The sequence below is a fragment of the Balaenoptera acutorostrata genome, chromosome 7 (genome assembly GCF_949987535.1).
Source record: "Balaenoptera acutorostrata chromosome 7, mBalAcu1.1, whole genome shotgun sequence".
NCBI lineage: Eukaryota > Metazoa > Chordata > Mammalia > Artiodactyla > Balaenopteridae > Balaenoptera > Balaenoptera acutorostrata.
The window spans coordinates 47,407,745-47,433,210 of NC_080070.1; the positions used below are offsets into that span (position 1 = coordinate 47,407,745).

Sequence of the window (25,466 nt, forward strand, 5' to 3'; positions counted from 1 at the left end):
ATCTAAAAAGGAAAATACTGAAAACACATCTTAGTGAAACAGATAAATTAATTATTTGTGAATCTATGGATGAATCAGGATTCAGCATCATTTTCTTTTTCCATTTTTATAGCTCTACATGCTGAGAAGCCTTTCACACAAATAAGGAGATGTCACCCAATTCTCTGAACTCCTTCTGAGATGCGTGCCCAAAATTGCATAGTGATTTATCATCACAAATGATCTGTCAGCTGGCCACTTGATGAAGTCCTCTTCAAATTTGGCTGGGAAAAATGAAATGAAAAACTCAGACTTGCCAAGGGCTTTGTTGTCTGGAGAACTAGCTCCTTTGTTGGTTCACCCGGGGCACCTGGGTGCCCTCTGGTGCTTGGGCCGGGCGGGCGGTGCACGTGTGAGATACGCGGCGCCGTTTCACCCCTGTGCGTCTGAGAGGGGTGGGGCGCCCTGACTGAGTGTGTCCCCCGGATACAGAACCCTTGCGGGTCTTGCAAAGTCTTCCTGCACCCTCAGAGGCAACACGATGGCCGCTTCCATTAGCATCATCGGGGGCTCTTGCAAATGGCTCGGCCCCAATAGGCCACTTGGAGAGCCCTGCAGCCGGAGGAGCTGAGTGCTAACTGGAGCAGCGCAGAGAACTCAGGCCTCCGCACAGCCTCAGCGCCAAGTCCTGGCCACTCGTCACCCCACGGGCCTGCTCCCTGGAGCGCCCCGAAGTCGCTAACCCTCGTGCAGCAGGGCCAGCAAGAGGGAGCTGTTTGACCTGCTCCCTCTGCAGTTGGGAGAGGCCCCTCCTCGGCTCTGTGCTGACCACACATCCCCCCATCACCGGGGCCCCTGGTCACGGCCCAGCTGAGCTCTGGCTTTGAAATGCCACCAGAGCCATTAGGCCCTCAGAGCCATTAGGGTCCTACACTCATTAACCTCGTTCGGGCCCCCGTTCCTCGCAGCCAAGCCCGCTCATTAGCATCTGCTTCAGTGTAGACAGCCCCTGGCCTGCTGGCCTTCCTGGAAAGTGGCCTCATTAACAGACTCTCCTCTTTAGCAGGCAAGTTCCCAGACCCCTGTGCCCTTAGGCTCTCCTGTTTAACCCTTTCAGACCCCTGATTTATAAAGCTGGGGGAGACTTGAGACCACAAGGGTAGTCCTCACACCAGCCTTCCGGCCCCACTGCCAGCGAGAGACCACGGAAAGAGCCCTGTCCCCAGCACGGCTGCCACCCCCAGCTCATCATCAGAGTCGGGCCACAAAGTGCCTGCTGGGGTATGAGCCCGTAAACGACACATATGTCAGCAAGCATGGCAGGCGATGGTGGGAAGTGAAACACAAGTCGGACATTTCCCCGCTGGGAGGGTCCATGTAAGGTGCTACCCAGCGAGGCTGAAGCCTGTAGACCTGGTTTCCTGTGGAGGAGATGTAACTAGCAGGAGAACAGAAAAGGGACTTAAGGTGGAGTTAAGATGCAGAAACTGACCACCAGCACGTGGACTTACATAGAGAAGGAAACACACACACAGGCTCACAGGCATGGCGGCAGACACCCCTGGGGCCACAGAGGGGGGCCCAGGTGGACACAGAGAGACCCCTAGGGACGCACAGAGGTAGACCCAGACACGAGACACACACGTCCATCAGTCAGTCATTCCCCATTTACGGGGCACCACTGTGTGCCCAGTATGGAAATAACACTCTAAATAAGACAAGGTTCCCGTTTCAAGAAACTCAAAATCTAGTTGAGAAGAAACAGCTCCCAAACAGTACAAGGTAAAAACAGGAAAAAGGATCGGTGCTCTGCATCTCTCCCCGGGTGGATTTCTCAGTGTCCGTTTCTGTCTGTCCTCGTGGGGAAAAGGGGTCAGTCAGCCTCTGCAGTCGCCACCTTCCTCAGCCCCCTGCTTTTTCCACATCTCTGAGCCCGTGCCCTCCAGCCAGACAAGGTTCATGGGACACAAAGCCTCAGCCACCCTCCCCTGTTTCTTTCCCACTTCCCTTCATCCAAGCCCGGGAGCTCCCTGGACCGACAGACACAGACCCAGTTCGCTGCTCTTCCTTCCTGAGTGTCTCCAGAGCCCCGTGGGCAGATGGGGAGCAGGGGCAGTGAGGCAGCTGGATGAGAAGGGAGCTGTTACAGGAGAGACAGGTGAAGGGCACCCTCAGAACAAGTCGTCCCCTTTACATGCCTGGAGCCATCGTGAGGCAGTTCTGGGGTCTGCGAGGCCCCAGGGGAGTCATTTCCTAGAGTGACATTTTCATCCAGGGTCAGGGAGAGTTTGGTGGACAAGAGCCGTCCCTCCAGCCCGGGAGCCTGGTTAGGGACCCACTGCTCCGAGGACACCCAGAACCAACGGAGAGCAGACTTGGGGAAACTTTATTTCCAGACTGGGTGGGATCTAGGAATCAGCGCTTTCAACGGTGTTTTGGTTGCTGTCTGGTGTGGGAGCCACTGAACAAGGGAACATCTCTCGTCTCTTCTTTACAACACACACACACACACACACACACACACACTCACGCACACACGTTTGTGTACTATAGAAAGGGAAAGTGAGTGACCTGCTTTTCTGGAAACCTCGAAGGAGGGGCAGCTGCAGCAGGAGGGAAAGAGGCAGGTTTAAAACATGTAAATTTGTTCATCAGAATGCTCAGTATGGTTTCCAGGCTCTGCTGCTAAGGTGCCACTAATTCTCCGGAGGGGGCGCCCCCTTAGAGATGGTAATTAGCAGGAGGAATGGGAGGAGCGTGGGCTGAGATCACTGCCGTGTGGGGATTGAGTTTCCTCCAGATGTTCTTGTTACGGAGTTCTTCCCAGAGCTTACGGCCATCCCACAGAGCTGTAACGTGCCTTCCCCACCACAGAACTATCACAGTGGCTTGCATCCGGCAAATCCTGCCCTACAGGACCTGACTCAAAGAGCCTCTCTTCCAGGAAGCCTTCCTGATAGCATCAGTAGGACGTGTCCTGACTGGGAGCTAACGAAATCCCCGCCAGGCTCCACCACTGGGCCGGAATTGCTGGAGGCATGTGCTGTTACTTATGCCCATAGCTAGAACTCCGCGCCCGGTAGGCACTCTAGAAACATGCAATCAATAAACTGGCCTTTTCTATTTGTTCCACCCAGAGCTGGTTAACTCACAGGCTAGAGTTCAGTGCTAGCAAGACAGACCATAGGCACAAAGATTCTCAGAGATCTATTGGCTTTGCACGAGGAAAAAATCCATTCTCTGGCTCCATACCTCACCACCAACAGACCCCAGAGGCCAGGCCCAGACTGAGGGCATCCCCTCTTCTCCACTTCACATGTAGACAGAAAACTGGAGGAGCTAAGCCTCCACATCCTTCCAAGACTCTCCTGCAGGTGTCCACAGATTCATCCCACCCGAGGGGCCCCACGCCTGGGTGGGTCCTGACGTCCTGCTGGGTGGACGGTGAGCCTGGCCTTCACCAGGTAGGGTGACCAGACCTGGTCTGCCCCAGCTCATCTAGGTTTACGCCTATTGTCCTGGTGTCACTAAAGGCATCCCTCTTACTCTCACAAGTGTCCTGATTTGGACAATAAACTACAGTTGACCCTTGAACAATGCTGGGGAGTGGGGTGCCAACCCCGGGCAGTCAAAAATCCACTTATAGGGACTTCCCTGGTGGTCCAGTGGTTATGACCTCGCCTTCCAACGCAGGAGGTGCGGGTTCAATCCCTGGTCGGGGAGCTAAGTTCCCACATGCCTCGTGGCCAAAAAAGCAAAACGTAAAACAGAAGCAATATTGTAACAAATTCAATAAAGACTTTAAAAATGGTCCACATCAAAAAAAAAAAAATCCACTTAGAACTTATAGTTGGCTCTCCATAGTTGCTGTTTCACATCCAGGGATTCAGCTAACCCCGGACTGTGTAGTTCTGGAGCTCACATTTAGTGGGAAAAAATCTGCCCATGTGGACCCATGCAGTTGAAACCTGTTTTGTTCAATGGTCAACTCTGTATGATCACCCTACTTAAACCCCACATTTGTCTGAGTTTATAGGAGGGGCCACAAATCCTGCTTGAATAAATGAATGAGAGCCAGATCCCCAGAAACTTCCAAACGTTAGCTACTACGCTTTGGAAGGAGAGCCCGTGTAGAAGGGACCCTCTGAGGTAGAGTCCCATGTCCAGTCTGGATATCTGCTTGTTGGACAAATGCGTGAGCACGGGGGGGCAGAGAGGAGCTGATTCTAGATCCGGAAGAACGAAATTCATCCCTCAGCCTCTGTTGTGAATACAACAAAGTAATTAATTGTGATTCTTAATTAGCTCTTCAGGGCACTAAGTCTCCCTCTGGTTCCCTGAGCCCCAACTGGCGATAAACAGTCCGGCATCAGGGATCCGCATGGAGGCCCCTCTGCCCAAAAAGGTGGAGAAATTCAAAGACCTGTCATTTCTTTCTGCCTCCTCCAGTTCCGGCCTCCAGTTCTCTGGGGAAGGCTGGTGGTACACCCGCGAGCGGCCCTGCAGCTGCCTCCTTTCCTTCTTATTCTTCCAGCTCAGCCCCAAATACATCGTCCTTTCAGGGCTTTCCAAAGGGTGCGCTATGGGGTCTGTGCCGCTAGTTCCTAAGCAAATGAACCCCCCCTGCCCTGTGTCTCTAAATCCGTCTCATTCCTCTGCCTGACACAGATTCTGGGCTCTCCCCAACACCATCAACAGGCACACTTAAATGGTAAAGTCTGCATCTGAAGGAATGAGGAGAAAGAAGTCCTTCCTTGGAAATGTGATGGATTCTCTTCCCTAGAAAAGTATAAATGTATAATGTGCAAAAATACAGTGTATTCAATAGCACACGAAATGTCTACAGAAACCCTCAAAGGAACCACGGATCCAAGTTTAAAAGCCCCTGACCTCCGGATAAAATTTAAACGCTCTGATTTAGCTAATAAGAATTCCCTGTGTTGGTGGTGTGTGTTAGAAGCACCAGGGCATTTAAAGCCGCACAGGTTTCTGAGCCCACTCCAGACCTCCCGAAACACGATCCTGGAGGTGGAAACTCGCACTTTTAACAAGCATCCTCACACAGGAGGGCCCTGGGAGCCACCAGCACACAAGGGCCTTCCCGTGCTGTGTCTCCCACTGTGCCCACCTGCCCTGGCAGTGGGCAACTCCTTCCCGGATCCTCCTCAGTGGCCACACTCACCTACAGTACGTACGTAAGGTTGGATCTCCTCCAGCAGGTCATGAAGGGCATGAGGGCAGGGGCTTGTCTGCCCCAGCCCTGAATTGCCAGTACCCAGGAAATGTCAGGGTTTCAAGAGAGATTTCACTTGAACTAAGGGTCCCAAAAGCATGAATCTGAAAGCCACTGAATTTGCACAATTTTAGTGCCTTTGTTACCAACCTGGGTCCTTGGATTCTTTAATCAGTAGAAATTGATAGGAGGTCAGACCAGAAATTCAGGCAAGGCTTTATTGGGATTCATGCTGCAGCACGAGGGAGTGAAACCAAGTAACAGGTGCCCTCGATCGCTCCCCAAGCGGGGGAGGGTGACAAGCCAGCTCCTTAAATGGGGTGAGTGTAGGGGTGGATTGGTGGGCTGGGCAGGAGGCGTGGCTTAGGTGCTCTGCCCCCCTGCTTGGTGGTGCTGTGTGCAGGGGTCACTCACAGTACCCTGCTTTTGCTCCCAGCACCTCAGTAATGACAGTTGGTTTGTGGCGTTTTTGTATCTTATTGTTCATAATTGCCCCAAGTCCCAGCCTTTCTCACCTTGCCCTCTTTCCTTTCGGTGCCCTGGGGGTAGGAAGTAGTTTTCTAAGTGAGATTGCTGGAGGGACCTTCTACTGAGGCACAGTGGAATGAGAAAAGACAGTACACAGATTTGTAGAAACTGTAGGTCCAGATGGATTGATCAGTGCATTGAATGTGGAGAAAGGAAGGAAGACGTGAACATTGCATGGCTCTGCATGGCAGATTGGACTAAAAGTTTTTCCATGTACTTTCTCATTCAATCCTCTTAAAAATCCTGCAATACAGGAACTTCCCTGGCAGTCCAGTGGTTAGGACTCCACACTTCCAATGCAGCGGGCGCAGGTTCAATCCCTGGTCGGGGAACTAAGATCCCATATGCCACACAGTGTGGCCAAAAAATTAAAAAAAAATTTTTTTTAAATCCTGCAGTATAGAAAACTCAGTTTAAAAAGAAAAAAAAAAGGTAGCTACCATGAGTTACCAGTTCCTTTTAGGGGGCCTCACCCAGATCCAGGAACTCTTATCTCTAAAAGGCCTTGGAATCTTAAGAGTTTCTCTGTCTGGAATCTCCTTAGGTCTACAGGTTTTATAAAAATTTTTAAATTTACTACTTTCATTTTGGTTATAATCTAAAAAATTTAGTAAAACATATTTTATCTTAAAACACCTTTTTCACAGGATCAATTGAAATCCTCTCAAACTGAGGATTCCCTGATGTATTCCAGGGGGTTTAGAGATCTGTTTCTTCTACAAAGTCCACTACAATACCAAGTTTGAGAACCTGCCTTGATCAGAATGACTCAGAGGCTGTGGGGATTTTGCCAAGTGGGGCAGGTGTTTTGAGCCAAATGTTGATCTATGTATGCATGTCCAGGGAAGTCATCTTGAAGTAAGCCAGTTTTTACACCAAAACACTGAACGTGGCAGCTGCCCTGGAGAAGATGCTTTCAGAAGTCATTCAAGTATTGATATTTCTTGAGCACCTACTGAATGCCAGTTACTCCTCTGGGCATAACGGAGGATATAGCCTTGAATGAAGTGACCCAAATCCTTGTCCTCATGGAACTTACATTCTGATGGGGAGACTGAAAATTAAACAAGGCAAACAAGCAAAATATGTTATGAAGTGTTAAGCTCTAAAGAGGAAAAGAGGACCAGGAATGGGGGTACGAAGGGTGTATGGATCTTAATGTGCCTGATGGGGAGAGGGTGTGGCTCAGTGTTGAAACTGTAGATGGAATGGCTGGGGGAGTGTTCACTGGGGTAATGGCTGAACAAAGTCCTGGAGGAAGTGAGGGAGAATGAGTAAGGATTGGGATGGAAAGCACTGCAGGCAGATGAACAGAGAGGGCCAAGGGCCTGCTTCCGTGTGTGCTGGGCAAACAGGACAGAAATCAGCGTGTGTGTGTGTGTGTGTGTGTGTGTGTGTGTGTGTGTGTGTGTTTGGTGGGGAGGGGGAGGGGGCCACGCAGGTGTTATTCTTGAGTGACAAGAAAAGCCACTGAGTTTTTAGGTTGAATGGGATCACTTTGGCTGCTGGGTGTGACATAGATTGTGAAGGGGTGCAGGTACAGCAAAGAGTTCAGGTAAGAGTCTTTGGCAATAGATCAGGTGGGAGATGGCAGTGCCTTGGACCAAGGTGGTGGCCCAATTCTGAATAGCTAGTGAAGATGGATCTGATGGCCTGGATGTGGCACGTAAGAGAAAGAAAAATCAAGACTGGCATCTGTTGTCACTAACCCAGAGGACAGGTTAATGGAGTGGACCAGTTTGCAAGCTTGCTTCAGAATTCCTCTTAGAAAGATGGGAGCTCTGGCCTCAATTTAAAAAAGAATGTTCATATTTTTTAAAGCTTGTCAGTGCTTTTTTTCTTTCCCATAATCTCATCCTGCTTAATCTCACTGTCAATTAACTCGTCCTCAGATGCAGAACAGTGGGTTTTGATGAGCCAAAGAAGGTTTTAATTAGCCTGAATTGTTTTAGTTAGCATAACTGCTTCTGCGCTAATTGCTGGTGATTGAGTTTTAAGACCCAACAAAGGCAGACATTGGCTGGAAAAATTCTACTTCGGCTCACTTCTGCACCAAGTCCTGAATGGTAAAAGAGGAGGGCAGAGAGCTTTGGTTCCCAAAGAGAGAAGGGCCCTCTCTTCCCAGCCCCAAGCTCAAGAAACTTCCATTAGGTTCAGGCTCAGGCTGTGGCCTGGGACAGAGGTGTGGAGGGTTAGAGCAGGGCTATCACAGCTAGATTCTCGAAGAGTCAGGGCTGGAATCCACTTTGCAGGGTTTCCAACACAGAGCTCACAGCTGCACCCACCCCCATCCAGCAAGATCACAGCTCCTTAAGTAAAATCACCTGGGGAAACCAAACTCCCACTTCCCCATCCCCACACCTGCTTGTCTAATTGTGTCACTGGATACAAGGTTCTTTTAAATTCACATTGTCAAAGAGAAGCTCCTTTCTGGAGAGTAACGGGTCCAGCACTTCACATGGCAAGAAAGTGCACAATGGTGCAAGAGTAGGGAAAACACTGAAAGGAATAAGAGGAACGACGCCCCCTCTGAGGGAGCCCCTAAGGCTCATCTTGACTACATTGTCCCTGTCCCCAACACGTACAGTCCACAGCATCTGGGCTCCCACAGAGGAGACAGACAGTGCACATTTGCTCATTCAAACAGACCCTTTCTCTTTGAAATCCAACTAATCTAACTGCCCATGACCCAGGACTGGGTCTCTCCATCCAGTGTCCACAGCTGCAGTTCTGCAGTCTCCTCTCTGGCCAACTTGGAGTGGGCTTAGAATTAAAAAATAAAAAATCAAGCCTTTCTCATTTAACTCAAGGGCCACCCTCCACCCCCACCCCACTGGGCCCAACACAAGTTCACCTGCCGAAAGTTGTGCTGATGGAGGGCTTTCTTCTTCTTTCTTTCTTTCTAAATGAGGACACAGTTTCTTTAATAGTAAAGAATTGTCAGCTTTAGGTTATACACATTGCCCACGGTAACAGTGCCTGTGTGTCTGAGTTGATGCACTTGTGGACGTGTCTGCCTCCAGAGTCTACCCTTTACTATGATAATACCTCACCAGCAGGAAATGACATCGGGCAGGACAACGAGAATGGTCATAGATTCCGGACCCAAGTATCAACAAGCACAGAGCAGTCAGGCCAAAGACAGGCACCTCCCACTCAGCTGGCTCCGGTGGTAACTCGCAGGAGTGAGGGGGAAAGGTATTACTCAGCTGTTTATGGACAGACCTACTAAAAACTTAAATCATTCTGTTCAACCAGCTTTCAGAAAAGGAAACGAACCCTCAAGGAGAGGAGAAAAAGGAACGAGTGACTCAGGTGACAGCTCTCCCCTCTCCAGGTGAGAGCCTCTTATGGTTCCCGTGTAATGACTCTTAGCACTCCTCACAGACCCAGACGGCAGACAGCTGTGCGTACGTTTATGCCCTAGCTGCTTGCACTGATGACTCAGTTCTTTTTTCTTTTAATAAATTTATTTATTTATTTATTTTTGGCTGCGTTGGGTCTTCGTTGCTGCACGCGGGCTTTCTCTAGTTGCGGCGAGTGGGGGCCGCTCCTGGTTGTGGTGCATGGCCTTCTCATTGCTGTATCTTCTCTTATTGTGGAGCATGGGCTCTAGGCACACGGGATCTAGGCGCGCGGGCTCAGTAGTTGTGGCTTGCGGGCTCTAGAGTGCAGGCTCAGTAGTTGTGGCGCACAGGCTTAGTAGCTCTGCATGTGGGATCTTCCCGGACCAGGGCTCGAACCCGTGTCCCCTGCATTGGCAGGCAGATTCTTAACCACTGTGCCACCAGGGAAGTCCCTGATGACTCAGTCCTGACACATGCCCTAACCTGGGCAAAAGAATCTTAAATGGCTTCACAAATGATGCCTAAATGGTTTTGGTAAATCTATATATCGAGGCGAACAGGAATGCTGTGAACATCCTGATGCCAAGTAAAAATTGTATGCATTTTATGGGAAATAGCCCAAATGGGAAATGTTGAACAGTGGACAAGAGATAAAAGTAGGAAGATGAGCAAGGGCGAGAGAGAGATGAGAAGAGGAAAATTTTAGCTTGATAGGGCATTAAGCAAAATTGGTGGTTGAGGACAGAAATGGGTTTGTGGAGACAGAGAATATCAGTGCTATAGTCTACCAGTAAGCCTGTGGACAGTCTTCTTGCCGCTTCCCTCATCTTCCTCTCTAGTGCGGGCAACAAAGAGAGGAAGATGAGGGAAGGCACAGCTTCTCGTGAAATGAGTCATGGCTGAGAAAACTAGACTTCCTAACGTGGCTGAGAATCTCCTTCTACGAACTCGAAAGTATGGGACAAGAAGGAAAGGTCTTGCGTTGCAGGGCGAGGTTGTATACAAGTAACAATTTCCCGATGGCAACAAACTGTCTAAGCTTTGTAAAAAGTGACTGAGTAAGGCTTAGGTGCAGTTAGGATAGTGACAAGGACGGGAAGTAAGCTGTAGGTTCCTCCAGGAGCCCCATCCCTTACAGACCTACGAACCTGTCCAGTTAGCCACAAAGCCAACTCCACGACTCTACGGTACCGAGTGATTAAACTCAAGGTCAGCCATTTGGATTGCAAAAGCTCAAGCTTTCTCAACATTTGAGAAGGTAAGTTTCCACGGCTGTCAGAGAACACACGGATTTCCTCATTCTCTGAGGCTGAATACGCTGGAGCACTTCTCTTCTCAAAGGAAAGATTTCTTCGGACCCTTCAAGGCACCCTTCCTCTAGTCATATTCATCCCCAGCCACAAAAGGTAGAAACTAGCAGAGCAGAGATGGCAGCATAGTGTGATATGATCATGTACTCTGAACTTGGTTCAAAACTGGTTCTGCCCCCTACTAGCTGAGTGAACCTGTAAAGCTTCTGCTTCCTTTTTCTTTTATGTACAAGGATGATAATGATACTTAAATTATTGTAAGGGTAGAAAGAGAGAGCACAAGGGACCTCTCTTAGAACACAGCCTGGCACGTGGTAGGCACCCAGCAAACGTGCCCTTCTCCCTGGAAACACTGTGCTCCAACCACTGAAGTCCTGGGGAATGGGGCAGGCCAGCCTATGGTGCCGAGGAGGGGAATTCACCCCCGACACTGGGCAAGGGAAGCAGGATGGGAGCTGTAGAGGGTTCATGAGCGCACATTCACAGTCACCTCAGCGGAGCAACATGAAAACAATGCCCGCTAAATCCATCTTTTCTGGGAACTTTGGTGTTGACAACTTTTGACCCCTGTTGTCATTAGAAACTTTGTTCAGAAGACCCTTCCCCACCCCGGAGTGAGTGGGGGGCGGGGGGGGGGGAGGGTTCAGGCTCTTTATGGCTTGAGCTGAAGCCTCCGTTATAGCAGAGGTTTTCCTAAGGTGCTTTCAAAATACTGATGCCCGGGCATCAGAACTCAATAAATTGGTTTGAGGGAAGCACAGATGTGAGCATTTTTTAAAGCTCCAGTGATTCCAGTGTGCAGCCAGGGTTGAGAACTAACTCTTTCACCGCTGCAACAGGTTTAAAAAGATGTGTCCTGAAACATGCAAGGAAGGCAGACCATCCCAGCTGGGAGAACACAAGTCACCAGCACCAGAAGAGCTCCTGGCAGGAGGGCAGGGCCACAGGCTACTGCTCTCAGGCATTTCCTGGTGAAGCTCCCAAATTATACCCCAATTTCCGGAAGAGATATTAATCCCTTCCACATGGTCTTAACACAATTATTGGTTAGACGCAGCCCAATAACCAAGAATTATTGAAGAGACAACAAGAGGCGAATTTTGAGGCACAGCAAAATTATTCATCCATTCATTTGCCGAATCTTCAGCTAAATTTCTTTGTGCTGTAGGCTAAATGCCAAACAAACAAAACCTGCCTTACACATAGTCAGACTATCAGCAAAGATGCTGGTGCAAGGCTCTTTCACATGAGTGATGCTATCAAAATCTCTCCATCCTAGCTGCCCCCACCCCGCCCCCGCAAGAGATACAGATTAATAGTTTTCCCTGGTGACAGGAGGTTAATTTAGGTGCAGCTGTATCCAGAGATAATTAGGATTTATTTCCAGGTGATCTGGTTCTCTTGTGAATAGACTCCACTGGCTAAGACAGTCACTACCATCACCCTAAGTTTATACTGGTTAAGGGACCAATAATAAATAAAGGTCTAGAATGAATGTATTTCAAGTGATTTACTGAACAAAATAATTTTGCAAATTGTTGTCACAAAGACCTTTGGAGATCAGACCTCTCTAGTACCATCTCACCCAATTAGTAAGATCATTTCTATATTTGCACGACTTGGCAATGATTTCCTTTCCTGGAACACTCATCTATATTCAGTATTTTACTACTATGAGCTATTAAGCAGTATTAAGGTTCTGGACTCCTGCAGAACTCAGGCACAGACCACCTCTCTAGACTCAACTCCTGAATTCCAACCGAAGTTTTAAAGAAACTCCTGTGTTCCTATGTACATTCCATGGAAACCAGTTAGAATCTGACCATTCCCCGTCCCTGTTTTTCGGGATAGTGAAGAACAGGCGTGGCTTCCTTGAGAGGCAGTGCTACTTACCCAGCTCTTGAGCTATAGCCCAGTTTGATACATACAAATACATAAATAATAAGGGCCTTACAGTATATCAAGCCAGAAAGACCCTGGCTTTAAATACACATTGGGCTTGAACAGAGGAGAGGTGTGTGTGCACACAACTCTTGTGTGTAAAGAGCCTCTTTGTTTAGAAAACAACTCTTTCACTGCTTGTGCTCAAGAAACAAGCACATGTGACACAGAACCAGCGGGCTCTGCCACTGGCCCATCTTCCCCACTCAGGTAATCAGTCGCTTCAGAGACACTGGGTGCTCTCAGGAGAAATCATGCATTGCACACAGAGGAAAGAACAGAGAAAGCAGGGCTGGTAGAATTAATATCCAGCATCTAATTCATGGCAAATGTATTTTCCAATGAAAAGCGAAGAGTGCTTGGGTTCCAATCCCTTTATGATCCAAAGTAGGTAAATCCCACTATGTGTTTAATATATCTTTTCCCATTAAGGAGCTCATAACAATGTCTGAGGTGGTGGTGACTGACCATGGAGGTGCCCACTGTAAAAGGAAGTTAAATAAGTGGTAAGAAGTAAAGACAACTGCCCCCCACCCCTACTCCAGCCCCAATGTGACGATGCTGGAATATACCCCAAGTGAAGAGCTATATTATTAGGAACCTGAGGTAAAAAGAATCCCTGGAAAATAAAAACTCAGTTTATTTAAAAGCTCGTTCCTTCTAATTTAATAATGAATACTTTGAAAAGCACTGGGTAGAAGAGAAATAAGTTTCAGTGAAAGGCTTTCTTCCCCAGAGATTTGTTCAAAACTTCAAGGCTCATCCAAAGTCTATTTATTGACTACCTACTATGTGCAACACTGTGGTAGGCGTCCTCAGAGATGAGATAAAGACGAGAGAATCCCCGGGGGATTCTTCAACTGCTCTTCACACCCAAGACAAAGGACAACATTCTGGAAAGGGCCCCTCCCCTCCCCTCTACTGTCTGAGAGGAAGATGGGAAGGCAGAGTCTTAGGTCTGTAAATAAAGAGCTGCTCAAATGGGCACATCCTTGAATTTTTTCCTAACAAATAAACATCTGGGTTCTGAGTGTCCTGTACAAAAACATCATAGAAGTAAAGTCCCTCAGAAGCTGAGCCAAAAACTACTAGGCTGGAATCAAGACGCTGTGATGGTTGAGAAGTGCCAAGTCAGACAAGGCAGATGGGGTTCCTCTAGCATCAGGAGTTCAGTGGTTTCCAGGGCTACCTGGGAAGCCAAGTACAAGCACGTCTTAAAATTCACATAGAGGGTTTCTGTCAAGGCACCCCCTCCCGGAGGCTCTGTCAGCAGGACATGGGGGTCAGCAGCCCTGACTCCACCCCAGCAAGCCTCCTCCGCACCTCAGCCCCTCCCAGTAGCCGCCCACCTACTCAGAGACTGCTGCCTCTTTGGCACAGCGCATCACCACCTTCTCGGAGAAAGAGAAAGGATAGAAAAGGCAAGTCCACAGACAGAAGACAGATGAGTGGTTGCTTGCAGCTGGGGCTGGGATGCGCATGAGCGCTCTTTTTGGAGCGACGGAGATGTTCTAAAATTGGAAGGCAGTTGCACAGCTCTGTAAATATACTAAACGCCATCAAATTGTACGCTTCAAACAGGCGAATTTTACGGCTCTATGAATAGAGTTAATTTTAAAATGTATTAACTGTGTTTAACATTAAGCCATGAGTGTCTACCCAAAGGTAGGAGAAATAGCTTTGCTGAAAACGCGGAAAGATGAGCAAGTGGATTACAGGTTTGTTCAGAATTCCTTCAGCTTTAATTGTGAGAGTAAGATCAGGCAGCCACCGAGGATAAAATGCAGTCCCCGGGAGGAGATGCAATGCTGTTTTTTTTGTTAAGTGGACATGATGAGAGTTATTCTTTTATTAGCGCAAATGGTCAAAAGTTGCCAAAACTGTCCTCATTCTTCGATTGTCTCTTTTTTCCCAGTTTCTTGACCTTCAAAGAGAGGATATCTGGCCTCCACATCAGCCCACGTGATGCTGCCATTGGCCAGATCGCGAACTACACTGGGCAGTTCAGAGACCTGGGGTAAAAGGAAAGAGAAGTCCCAGAATCAACCAACTCGATTAGACTGTCAAAAAGAGGATTTACCCTGAACTCAGGAAACTATATAGAGAGCCAAGTCAGTGTCTACACAATGACAGGATCCCTCTACAAACTGGTCCCGGCAGCATGTTTCTTGTGACTCCCACTGAATCCTCTTTATCTAGTTACACCCACCTCCTTCCCAGGCCTGGGTTCATGCTCTTCTTCCCGCCCAGAATGCCTGCCTGCTCCCTGGATAACTCAATTCTCCCGCAGAGCCTTTCCTAATTATTCCAAATCTCTGTGCCACTTGAAGTTACTTCATGTGTGTAAAATTTAACTCTTAGAACTGGGGTCAATCAAGTAACATGAGTGAAGGGAGCTGGCAAACTGGAGAGCCCCCATGAAGGGGGCCAGCTGTTCCTCAGCTAGAACCAAACATTGGCTGCCACACAGCAGGGGTTCTCAAACTTGAGTAACCATCAGAATCAGCTGGAGGGCTTGTTAAACCAGTTCTGCATGACCTCTCTCTCTCTCCAAGCTGAAACCCCATCCCAGTTTCTGATTTAGTAGGTCTGGGGTGGAGATTTCTCTTTCCTAACAAGTTCCCAGGTGATGCAGATGCTGTTGGTCCAGGGACCACACTTTGAGAACCCCTGCCCGATGGGAACATCGGTTCGGAGTAGCCAGATCTGGTTCTGTAAAAAGATGAGCCAGAAATCCGTGACCTCTGTAGTAGACTAAAAATTCCTTTGGAAAAAAGCAGTCTTTCACTTCTGTTTTCCCTATTACTAACTCTCTGTAACAAGCAGAGCACATGATAGGCACTCTAAATAAAAACCTGCTCAAAATAGTCAGGCGGCTGTCAATTAAAGTGGTCACTCTTCCCTTTCCCTCCTGTAGCTTTCCCATCTCCACTGTTCCCTTCCCATCAAGTAAAATTACTGAAACATTATTCACTGTTTTGAATTGATTAACATGAAAAAGTTTATACATACTCATGTGTACATTTATATAGAAATATAAAGATAAAACTGTCTAAGCCCCCCAAAGCCTACCAATAAAACTATGGCAACAACCACCGGGGATCATATTTCCCTTGTCCAAATAAAGAACTATAAAAGGGAACTGTCAGAGAATGAGCCCAGAGTGATCTAAATGGCTATAAAATATTAGAGAAGTGTTAATGAATATTTTCATAACTAAGCCGAGGAGATTCGGAATCTGTGCTCTGATAGTAACCTATAATTAAAATTAAAAAGAAAAAAAAAAGGGGAGCATAAACACAACAAAATCCATCTCAAATCAGAAGGAACCAGTACACATTTCTAAGATTAAAAATGCCAAAGAGAAGGCAGCCACCTCTGCTCTTATCTGCCGCATGGAGTCTCGGTCCCGCAGGGTTGCCGTGTGAGGGGCCTTGTTCACGGTATCAAAGTCAATGGTGATGCCGAAAGCCACGCCGATCTCATCAGTCCTGGCGTAGCGTCTTCCGATGGACCCCGAGGAATCGTCTACTTTGTGAGAGATGCCGTGCCTGGTCAAGGCTTCCGCTATCCAAAATAAATTAAGTAAATTAAAAATTTAAAAATGAGAAAGTCCCAATGTCATCTAAATGTCGTACAAGCTCAGGACGCTTATAAAAGGGACTAACACAAAAGAGCAATAAGTTGCAGTTGCAAGAGAAAGAAAAATTCCAAAAGTATAATCCTTTGCTGGCGCCCAACCCCTCACTCATACCTACATCTCATTCAGCTGCAGGGGGACGAGCATCAGACTAAGAGCCAAGGCCAGGAGGCTTGCATGGCCCTGAGCAGCTCAGTGAACGCTTCCTGTTTCCCAACTCTGAAATATGTGGGCCACACCAGGTGGCCACTAGGATCTCTTTCAGTGCTGTGGGTCCAGTGGCTGTAGATCCACTGGGGATGTTACCCTCCACTAGGGTTCCCCTGATGAAGCAAGCAGCAGGGTCAATAGGAGAAGCAAGGATGTTTGAAATCTGACTCTTGGGTCCTACGGTGACTCATTCAAATGCAAGAGAAAACATCCCGAGCAAGCATACTCTCTCTCTTAGAAAGAAATAAGAGCAGATGCTAAAATCCCTTAGATTTATTCTTTATTCAATATGTATTTTTATTGAAGAAAAGAGACATTTCCGGGGCTTCCCTGGTGGCACAGTGGTTAAGAATCTGCCTGCCAATGCCGGGGACACGGGTTCGAGCCCCAGTCCAGGAAGATCCCACATGCCGCAGAGCAACTAAGCCCGTGTGCCACAACTACTTAGCCTACGCTCTAGAGCCTGCGAGCCACAACTACTGAGCCCGCGTGCCTAGAGCCTGTGCTCCACAACAAGAGAAGCCACCGCAGTGAGAAGCCTGCGCACCGCAATGAAGAGTAGCCCCCGCTCGCCACAACTAGAGAAAGCCCGCGTGCAGCAGTGAAGACCCAACACAGCCATAAATAAATAAATAAATAAGTAAGTAAGTAAAAAAATAAAATAAATTTATATATTAAAAAAAAAGAGAGACATTTCCTAAAATTCAGTCTACTTGACAGTATTCCCATGGAGATTACCCAACTGGATTTGCTTACATAATTCCTTGACAAACGGCATGAAGTCCTGGTTTTGGCTCAGTGGAAGGACAGAACATTTGAATGGAGCTACTACGGCAGGGAAACTGAAGAACTAGATGGTTTGAAAAGAAAGAAATCCAAATATGTTAGTGTATAAAGATCTAAACATTAATGTCCAATCTTCACTATCAAAATACTAGAAAACATGATACAAAAAAGCAGTGTGACAAAACAGAGAAAGCAGGATAACCAGAACTAGAATCAGAAAGATCTCGTTCTCAGTTCTGAATTTGGACCAACTCAGTGAACTCTCCCTCTCTGGACCTTAGTTTCTCCATTTAAAAGGAGGTCTCTACCATCTGCTCTGTTTACTTGGCAGGTCTATTGTCAGAAAGTTAAATGATGTAAAGGCATTCTGAAAGCTACCATCTAAGATGGTAATTATTTGGTACCACTTAAAAGCCTTACTTCTTTCTGTGGAGATCCCGAAAGAACCTCCCCCCAAATCATCAGAGAAGTAGTGTCAAAAGACAAAATTCCATTCTGTCCTTTAAGAGATTCAGCATAGTTGAAGGCTCTGTGAGCCTTAGTGACTAAGTAAAACAGAAAAGCTTAATTAGCTCACAAATGTGTGTCCCAAAGAAATAGTAGAAAACAAACAAGAAAGATGCTCTGTATACCCATAGAAAAGTACAGCCCTCCTAAACTGCTCCTGAAACAGGTTTCAGAGTTATTCAGAAATAAAACAAAGATATTCTGTTGAAGGCAAACTAGTCTACCATCTGGGGTTGAAAATGAGAGCTGAAGATAGTTCTTAAATAATATCTGTAAAAAAGGTTCACTTGAAGGCAAGGATATGAGACTCAGAATGAATAGGTCCCATTAAAATAATGAATGACACAGGGTCCAGTTTAGCCCCCCAAAAGCCTAATTAATCTTAAGTGCCAAGCAATGGTGAATATTCCACTGTAAGTAAACCCTAGACTCTACCAATATGGCACCTGAATCATGGAGCACTCAGAATTCCACTCCTCTCCTCCATCTTGTGATAATTTCATTTAATGTGAGAGAGAAGTGGGGACCTGCCTTTATAGAAAATTAATTTTTTAATCTCACCAGCAATGTTTTTATACCAAATTTACAGGAAGATGGATCGAGGGACTATGTGCTAACAATTTAGAAACATTTTTGGCTTCTCACAGCCTAATCAAATTTCTCTCCATGATGAGAATCTCTATGCAATTCATAAAACACTGTAACTAATTTATTCTTGCCTAGCCTTTATGAAATTTTTATTAAAACTCTAGTTATATCAATATCATTAGATTCAAAGGAATAGCTAAAAGATTTTTTTAAAAAAACTTCTCATTAGAAAAATAGCAGGAAAAGCTTGAAGTAAACTTGACCTCTAAAAAGAGCACATTCAGTTAAGTATGACATCATTCCTCAGGAAGAACCATGCTTTATGTTTGCATGTCTGGTGTCCAGCTCAGGTGCTTACTATCTGTTAATGAATGAAAAGCTGCTCCTTAAATGTCAGGAAATGAAGATATAACTTTACGGCAGAGAATAAAAGAGTAGCTTTATGAGCTACACATTACCCATGGTATGTCAGACTTTTAAAAATACTGGTACCAAGAACTCATCAGTCCGTTTTCAAGATGAAACACCCTAGGAAGAACTACAGAGCTCATGTCCAACATTGGGTACACACTCAGCTTTAGCTGGTCATGCAGGCAAGAATGCTTCTTTCAGTTAATTTGACCTATACAACCTCTCCTCCCTAGCATTCTTCTTCTGAGTGCCTTTCCTGGAAACCTGAAGCTATAAATTAAAGGAGTATAATTTCCACAGGCAGAGGCAAGGTGAGAAAGGTGAAATTAGCCAGAATGAAGAGATACGTGGAAGGCATGCAGCAGTGATCCAAAAGCATCCGAGCCAAAAGAAAACTTGAGGGAGTGGATGAAAACTTCTTAAAAACATTTATCTTTAGCTAGGCTTGAATGTTAGGAAAGGTTACACCTCACATACTACTGCCCAATTTATTATCTGTCAATCTCCCACACTGGAATCACCTGGGGTTCTTATTTTAAAATAAACCAAAAAACCAGATCCTTGAGTCTCAGACCTAGTGAGAATCAGTATCTCTGGAATAGAACCTAGGAATTTACATCTTTACCCCCAACATACTCCAGACTATTTTATGCAGTTTGAGAAGGTTCCTTTCAATGCTTTACCAATGTATAAATACAGTTTTTTGGTTTGACCAAATTCTATGAATTATCTCCTCCTCCCCAATTTTCTGAAAACACGAGTATATCCAGAAAGTACCATTCCTTCCATTGATGCAATACAGACAGTTCTCCCAAAGTAATATGTTCTGTCTCAGAACTCAAATGCAACTAAAACAATGGCATCTAGAATAACCTACACATCCAAGCTCAAATGAGATAAAGTGCTTTGCTTTGTAAACAGTTAAGCAAAGGTGTTAACATTACAGTAAATAACTGATTGTTTCAGAGTTGTCTTAACATCACTCAGTAAATGTTGTTCTCTGACACTGTAAGGAACAAACAGTACACTGTACATGACAACTCACCGTTCTCTGTTCATCTCCCTCGCGTATTTGGAATGTATGTTCAAATACTGTATACATGATCCTACCCAGGCCAAATGAGGGTTCAATTACACTCGGAACAACTTCTTCCACTGCAAGAGAGAGAGAAATTCAGTAACACTCTCTCAAACCTCACATAATGCATTTCAGGTCCTCTCTAAACAATTTTTACTGGCCCTAAAAATATCTCTATTCTAGATAGATTGTGATCGATCTTGTACATCAGGACAAAGAAATCAGAACAATCCTAAAAACTGTTTCCTGGTAGAAAACACAATGCCTTTAAAGAGAAAACTGGAGTGAAAAAATTTTTTACCAAATTTAATTTTGTTTATACAGCATAAAAATGAAACAAGATACCAGGGTATTCCTTCCCCAGTTGGGAAACTATGAACAATAGCAGCCACACTCTATCATCTGCCTCGGCTATGCAGAAAGCATTAAAACTCTAGAGCATCTGTAACTTTGCTAGAATTAAAAAATCTACCACCACAGCTGGCAAAATTAACAAAAACAACTCCTACATACAACAAGTATCATGTGATTTGTGTTTTCCTCTTTATCTTGCTATCTGGATGAGAACTCCTTAAGAGAGCCGAGTTACTGCCATCGTTATTTCCAAGGTTCTGGGGTCAGGAGCCCCTCAGAGAAGAGTTGGCTCAGGGACCAGCACTCAATCCAATACATTTACCAGGCGCGCCACAGCTCTTCCCATGGGTGAGGCTATGCCTGTGATATACACAGGAACTGTCTTCATTATTACTTATTATTCAGAAAGGAAGCATGGCTAAGCACTATCCAGGTCTAAGGTAACTGACTCTAACCTTGGAGAATTTATGTTTCAAGAGAAATGAGATAACTGGAACTAAAAACTTACACATGAGAATAACATTTCAGAAATATGATCAAGGCATTTCCTGCCCATCCTTTCCTGGCATCCAAGCAATGGTGAAGTACAGCTCTGAGCCAGCTGCCAGGATCGTGCCTAAAAAGCCCCAGAGCATGAAGAAGGATCCCCTGCTTCCTCCTATCACTTTTCAGACTCCTTTTACAGCTCATTGCAGCCTGGTGACAATGATGCAGGCCAAACACAAATGGAAAAGGAGGCCTGCTTGCTCCATGGGCAGTAACATCTCAAATACCCACTACTCTTAGTTTCCAGAAGCTTCAATTCAGCCAGTTAACCACAAGCATCCTTCGTATATTCTCCAAAATAGTCATTTCCCAATTCATGGAATTTGTTCTACCAAAAATAATCATCTCCTTGGCTTTTAAAAAAGCATGAAAGATCACTAATCCAAACGCCTTTTAACAATTTGCCAAAATAGACAGAAGGGATGAGTTCTCTCTTTTGCTTAAGAAACAAAAGGACTTTTCCTTAAAGTGAGGAAAAAAAAAAAAAAGATGTTTACAATCAAAGAGATATTCTTCATATGTACCTCAGGTCACAGGAAACATAAAGATGGCATTATAAATTATTCTTCAGTAATGAGTACAATTATGTTTAAAAAAAAAAAAAAAACCCGAGATAATACCTTGAACATATTCATCAAATTTAGAGTTATAGCATTAAGGATTTATTTTTCTTCAAATTTTCCATAAAATGGTTATGCTATGAAACTTAAAAAAACAAAAAAACAAAATGCCTTTAAGGAGTAATGATTTCTGTTTGTTTGTTCCTTAATTATTTTTACAAATTTACCATGTAGTGTTTTCTGGAACCTCTTCACATTGACCATGTCTTTTGTCAAGTGAAATGTTTTCCCTTCAGTTTCAATAGTAAATTCCCTACAAAGAAACAAGGCACATTACATATTGGTGAAAACACATATCCCATGCCTTAATTTAAAGAAGTTTTACAGATTGCTAAACTGTTTTTCATTTTAAGTGTAATACAACTTGGTCAACAACCCAGATATAACAGCTGAAGTCAAATTTAAATTATTTCATAAGGAATACCAAATTAATTATTCTAACAATGGCACCAAACAGTATTTTGGGAGGCACCCAAAAATGTGGTTAGTCTTATAAAATTCCACAAGTGACTTATGACCAGTTCCTTTGGTTTTGAGATCAAGGTAAAACCAAAGAAAAATTTTTTAAAATTCAGTTTTAGATTACAATAAATTTGTCAAAAACAGTCCTGCTGGAAAAAAGACCACTGTTCTCATTACTGTCCCAACAAATGTAAAAATGACCAACTTGTCATCTTACAGAAAGAAATTTTAAAACTCCCATACTATTTCCAAAATAAACTTCGACACTTATGTTGATGAAGATCAGCTTAAAAGAAGTTTAATGATTCTGCTTGACATGTCAATATAAAATACTATCCCCACAAAAATCACTGCCTGCGTACCATACGTTCACATCCTGAGATACGCCCATTCCATTTCAGGTTATAAGAATTCACCTTTATAAAGCACTTCGTGTAATACCTGTATTTCAGCTTATGAGGTATTTCCTCACACTATGAAGATCAATTTGGATGTGTCTTAGCTCACAAGCAGCTCAGGGCAGCGAAAAGAGTGCCCTCACGTGGTTGTCCTTGAAGCTGTATGGCTGATACATGGCTCACTGCATTTTGCTAGTTTCTAGCAGTGATAATCTCATGCATCATAGGAATGGTTTTCATTGATTGCCTCCATTTTTACTATTCTGTCTGAAGTCTGTGCACGCATGCATTAAAGACTCCATATAAACAGTATCATATATATTGTCTCTATGAGCACAATCTAAGTGTAGAGTAGGTAATAATTATAAAAAAGCTGAAATTAGCAAGGAGATAGCCATTATTTGAGAATAATTTTTTAAAACCTGTCTTGTTTGTAGATAATGATATCTGCTAGTAACCTATGTTTATTTTATTGGCATTTGATGTTATTTTAGCATAAACAGACATTAATTCTGGGAGACCAGAAATGTTTTAAAATTTCTTGTAAATTTTATCTTCAACTTACGAGAGTTCATCTTATGATAGTTCTTCTGACAAATACACATACATATGCAACCACCATCACCCCAAAGGTTCCCCTAAGTCCCTTCTCCTTCAATCCCCTCCACTGTTTCTATCGCTATAAACTACATTTGTCTTTCCTAGAATTTGGCGTATAATCCTTTGTGTAAAAGGGGTTTGGCAAAATTTCTGTGTATGAAATATTCAGGGTTTGCAGGCCATATGCAGACTCTCATACTCTGTTTTTTTAAACAACGCTTTGAAAATGCAAGTCATTCTTAGCTAGATAGTGGTACAAAAGAACAATATGAAAGATGTTTCAAGTGCACTTAAAATGTATACTCTTTGGTTATCAGGTATTCTATAAATGGCGAGTAAGTTGATTAACAGTGTTTATATCTTCAAATTCCTATTGATTCTTTTTTGTCTACTTGCTCCACTGATCACTGAGACAGGGGTGTAGAAATCGCCAACTGTGATGGTAGATTTGTCTAACTTTCCTTTCAGTTCTGTTAAGTTTGCTTTATATATTTTGAAGTTGTTTTTAGTGGCATACAAGGTTAGAGGTGATGTGCCTTCTTGATGAATTGATCCCTTTATCATTATGAAATGCAACCTGGTAATTTTCCTTGTTCTGAAGTTAACTTTGCCTGATGTTAATAAGCCACTCCAGGGCTTCCCTGGTGGCGCAGTGGTTGAGAGTCTGCCTGCCAATGCAGGGGACACGGGTTCGAGCCCTGGTCTGGGAGGATCCCACGTGCCGCGGAGCAACTGGGCCCGTGAGCCACAATTGCTGAGTCTGCGCGTCTGGAGCCTGTGCTCCGTAACAAGAGAGGCCGCGATAGTGAGAGGCCCGCGCACCGCGATGAAGAGTGGCCCCCGCTTGCCACAACTAGAGAAAGCCCTCGCACAGAAACGAAGACCCAACACAGCCATAAATAAATAAAAAAATAAATAAATTTAAAAAAAAAAAAAAAAATAAGCCACTCCACCTTCTTGATTAATGTTTGTATGGGAGATACTTTAAAATTCTTTTCCTTTTAAGCCTATTTGTGTACAGGCATATCTTGTTTTATTGTGCTTCACAGATACCGCATTTTTTGCAAATTGAAGGTTTATGGCCACCCAGCATCGATAAATCTCTCAGCGCTATTTCTCCAACAGCATTTGCTCACTTCATGTCTCTGAGTCATATTTTGGTAATTCTCACAAAATTTCAAACTTTTTCATCATTATTACATTTGTTATGGTGATCTATGATCAGTGGTCTTTGATGTCACTAAAGGGTTCAACTTGCTGGACGCTCAGATGGTCGTTAGCATTTTTCAGCAATGAAGTATATCTTAATTAAGGTATGTACATTGGTTTTTATTTTTTATTTTTTTGGCCATGCCGCACGGCATGTGGGATCTTAGTTCCCTGACTAGGGATCAAGCCCATGCTCCCTGCAGCAGAAGCATGAAGCCCTAACCACTGGACCACTATGGAATTCTCTGTTTTTAAAAATATAACGGCTATTGCACACTTGATAGAGTAGTATAATGGCTATTGCACACTTGATAGAGTAAACATAAATTTTACATGCACTGGGAAACCAAAAAAAATTTGTGTGACTCACTTTATTGCAACATTCACTTTATTGCAGTGGTCTCGAACTGAACCCACAATATGTCCAAGGTATGCCCGTGTATTACAGTTACAGTTTCCTGGAAATAGCATTTAACTGGGTCTCGAATTTTTTAACCAGTTTGACAGTTAAAAGCTATTAATTTGAGTGTTTACATCATTATATTTAACATAACTATCAATATTGTTGAGTTGAAATCTACCATTTCCTGAGTTATTTTCTATTGGTCTCATCTGTTCGTGGTTCATTTTTCGTCTTCTCCTGTCTTTTTCTGGAGTATTTTTTATTATTCTATTTTAACCCTCTCATTGGGTTATTAGTTATATCCCTTTGGTTTCTGTGTGTTTTATCCAGGCAATTGCTCTGGAGTTTACGGTATGTCCTTTTCTAAACTTACCATGGTCTCCCTCCACACGTAATGTACACACCTTACAACAGTATACATATTCTTACGTATTCCCAAGTCTTCGCTCCCATCCTTTGGGCTACTGATGTCATACATTTTACTTCTACACATTATAAATTTCACAGTACATTGTTATTGTTTTTGCTTTAAACAACCCATTATCTTTTAAAGAAATTAAGAGATGTCATTTTAAAGAAATGAAAGAAAATATTACTCATTCACACAAATATTTATCATTTCTAGAGCTCTTAATTTCTTTGAGTAGATCTAAATTTCCACACTTCTGCCTCAAGAATTTCCTTTAACATTTCTTGCAGTGTAGGTCTGGCTGGCAATGTATCCTCTTGAGTTTTTTTGTCTGAAAATATTTTCTCTTCATTTTTGAAAGATATTTTTGCTGGGTATATGACTTTTGTCTGTAAGCACTTAAAAAGATTTCATTCTATTGTATTGTGGGTAGGTACACAGAATTTCATTTGAGATACTGCCTCTAGATATTCTATTTGGTTTTTTTTTACATATACATTCCCATTTCTCTCCTCATATGTTCATGTTTTCTCTTAACATCCTTGAGCACAGGAAGCATATTTATAGTAACTGTTGTTGTTTGTTTTTAATTTATTTATTTTTGGCTGTGTTGGGCCTTCGTTGCTATGGGTGGGCTTTTCTCTAGTTGCAGCGAGCGGGGGCTACTCTTCGCTGCGGTGTGCGTTCTTCTCATTGTAGTGGTTTCTCTTGTTGCGGAGCACGGGTTCTAGGCGCACAGGCTTTAGTAGTTGTGGCACGAGGGCTCAACAGTTGTGGCTCACAGGCTTACTTGCTCCGCGGCATGTGGGATCTTCCCGGACCAGGGATCAAACCCGTCTCCCCTGCATTGGCAGGCGGATTCTCAACCACTGTGCCACCAGGGAAGCCCCTATAATAACTGTTTTAA

The 25,466-nt window shown here is 44.4% G+C and overlaps 1 protein-coding gene across 1 annotated transcript in view; it reads right to left on the reverse strand.

The window, feature by feature from the left end:
• Positions 1-12,634: 12,634 nt before the first annotated feature.
• Positions 12,635-25,466, reverse strand: part of GARS1 (glycyl-tRNA synthetase 1) — a 41,681-nt gene continuing 28,849 nt past the window's right edge. Inside the window, exons 13-17 of the mRNA XM_057549630.1 lie at positions 21,246-21,331; positions 19,526-19,635; positions 16,945-17,038; positions 15,715-15,905; positions 12,635-14,350 (exon numbers count right to left, since the gene is read on the reverse strand). Coding sequence (XP_057405613.1) covers positions 14,225-14,350; positions 15,715-15,905; positions 16,945-17,038; positions 19,526-19,635; positions 21,246-21,331 — 607 coding nt within the window. The 3' untranslated portion in view covers positions 12,635-14,224. The remainder of the gene's footprint in view (positions 14,351-15,714; positions 15,906-16,944; positions 17,039-19,525; positions 19,636-21,245; positions 21,332-25,466) is intronic.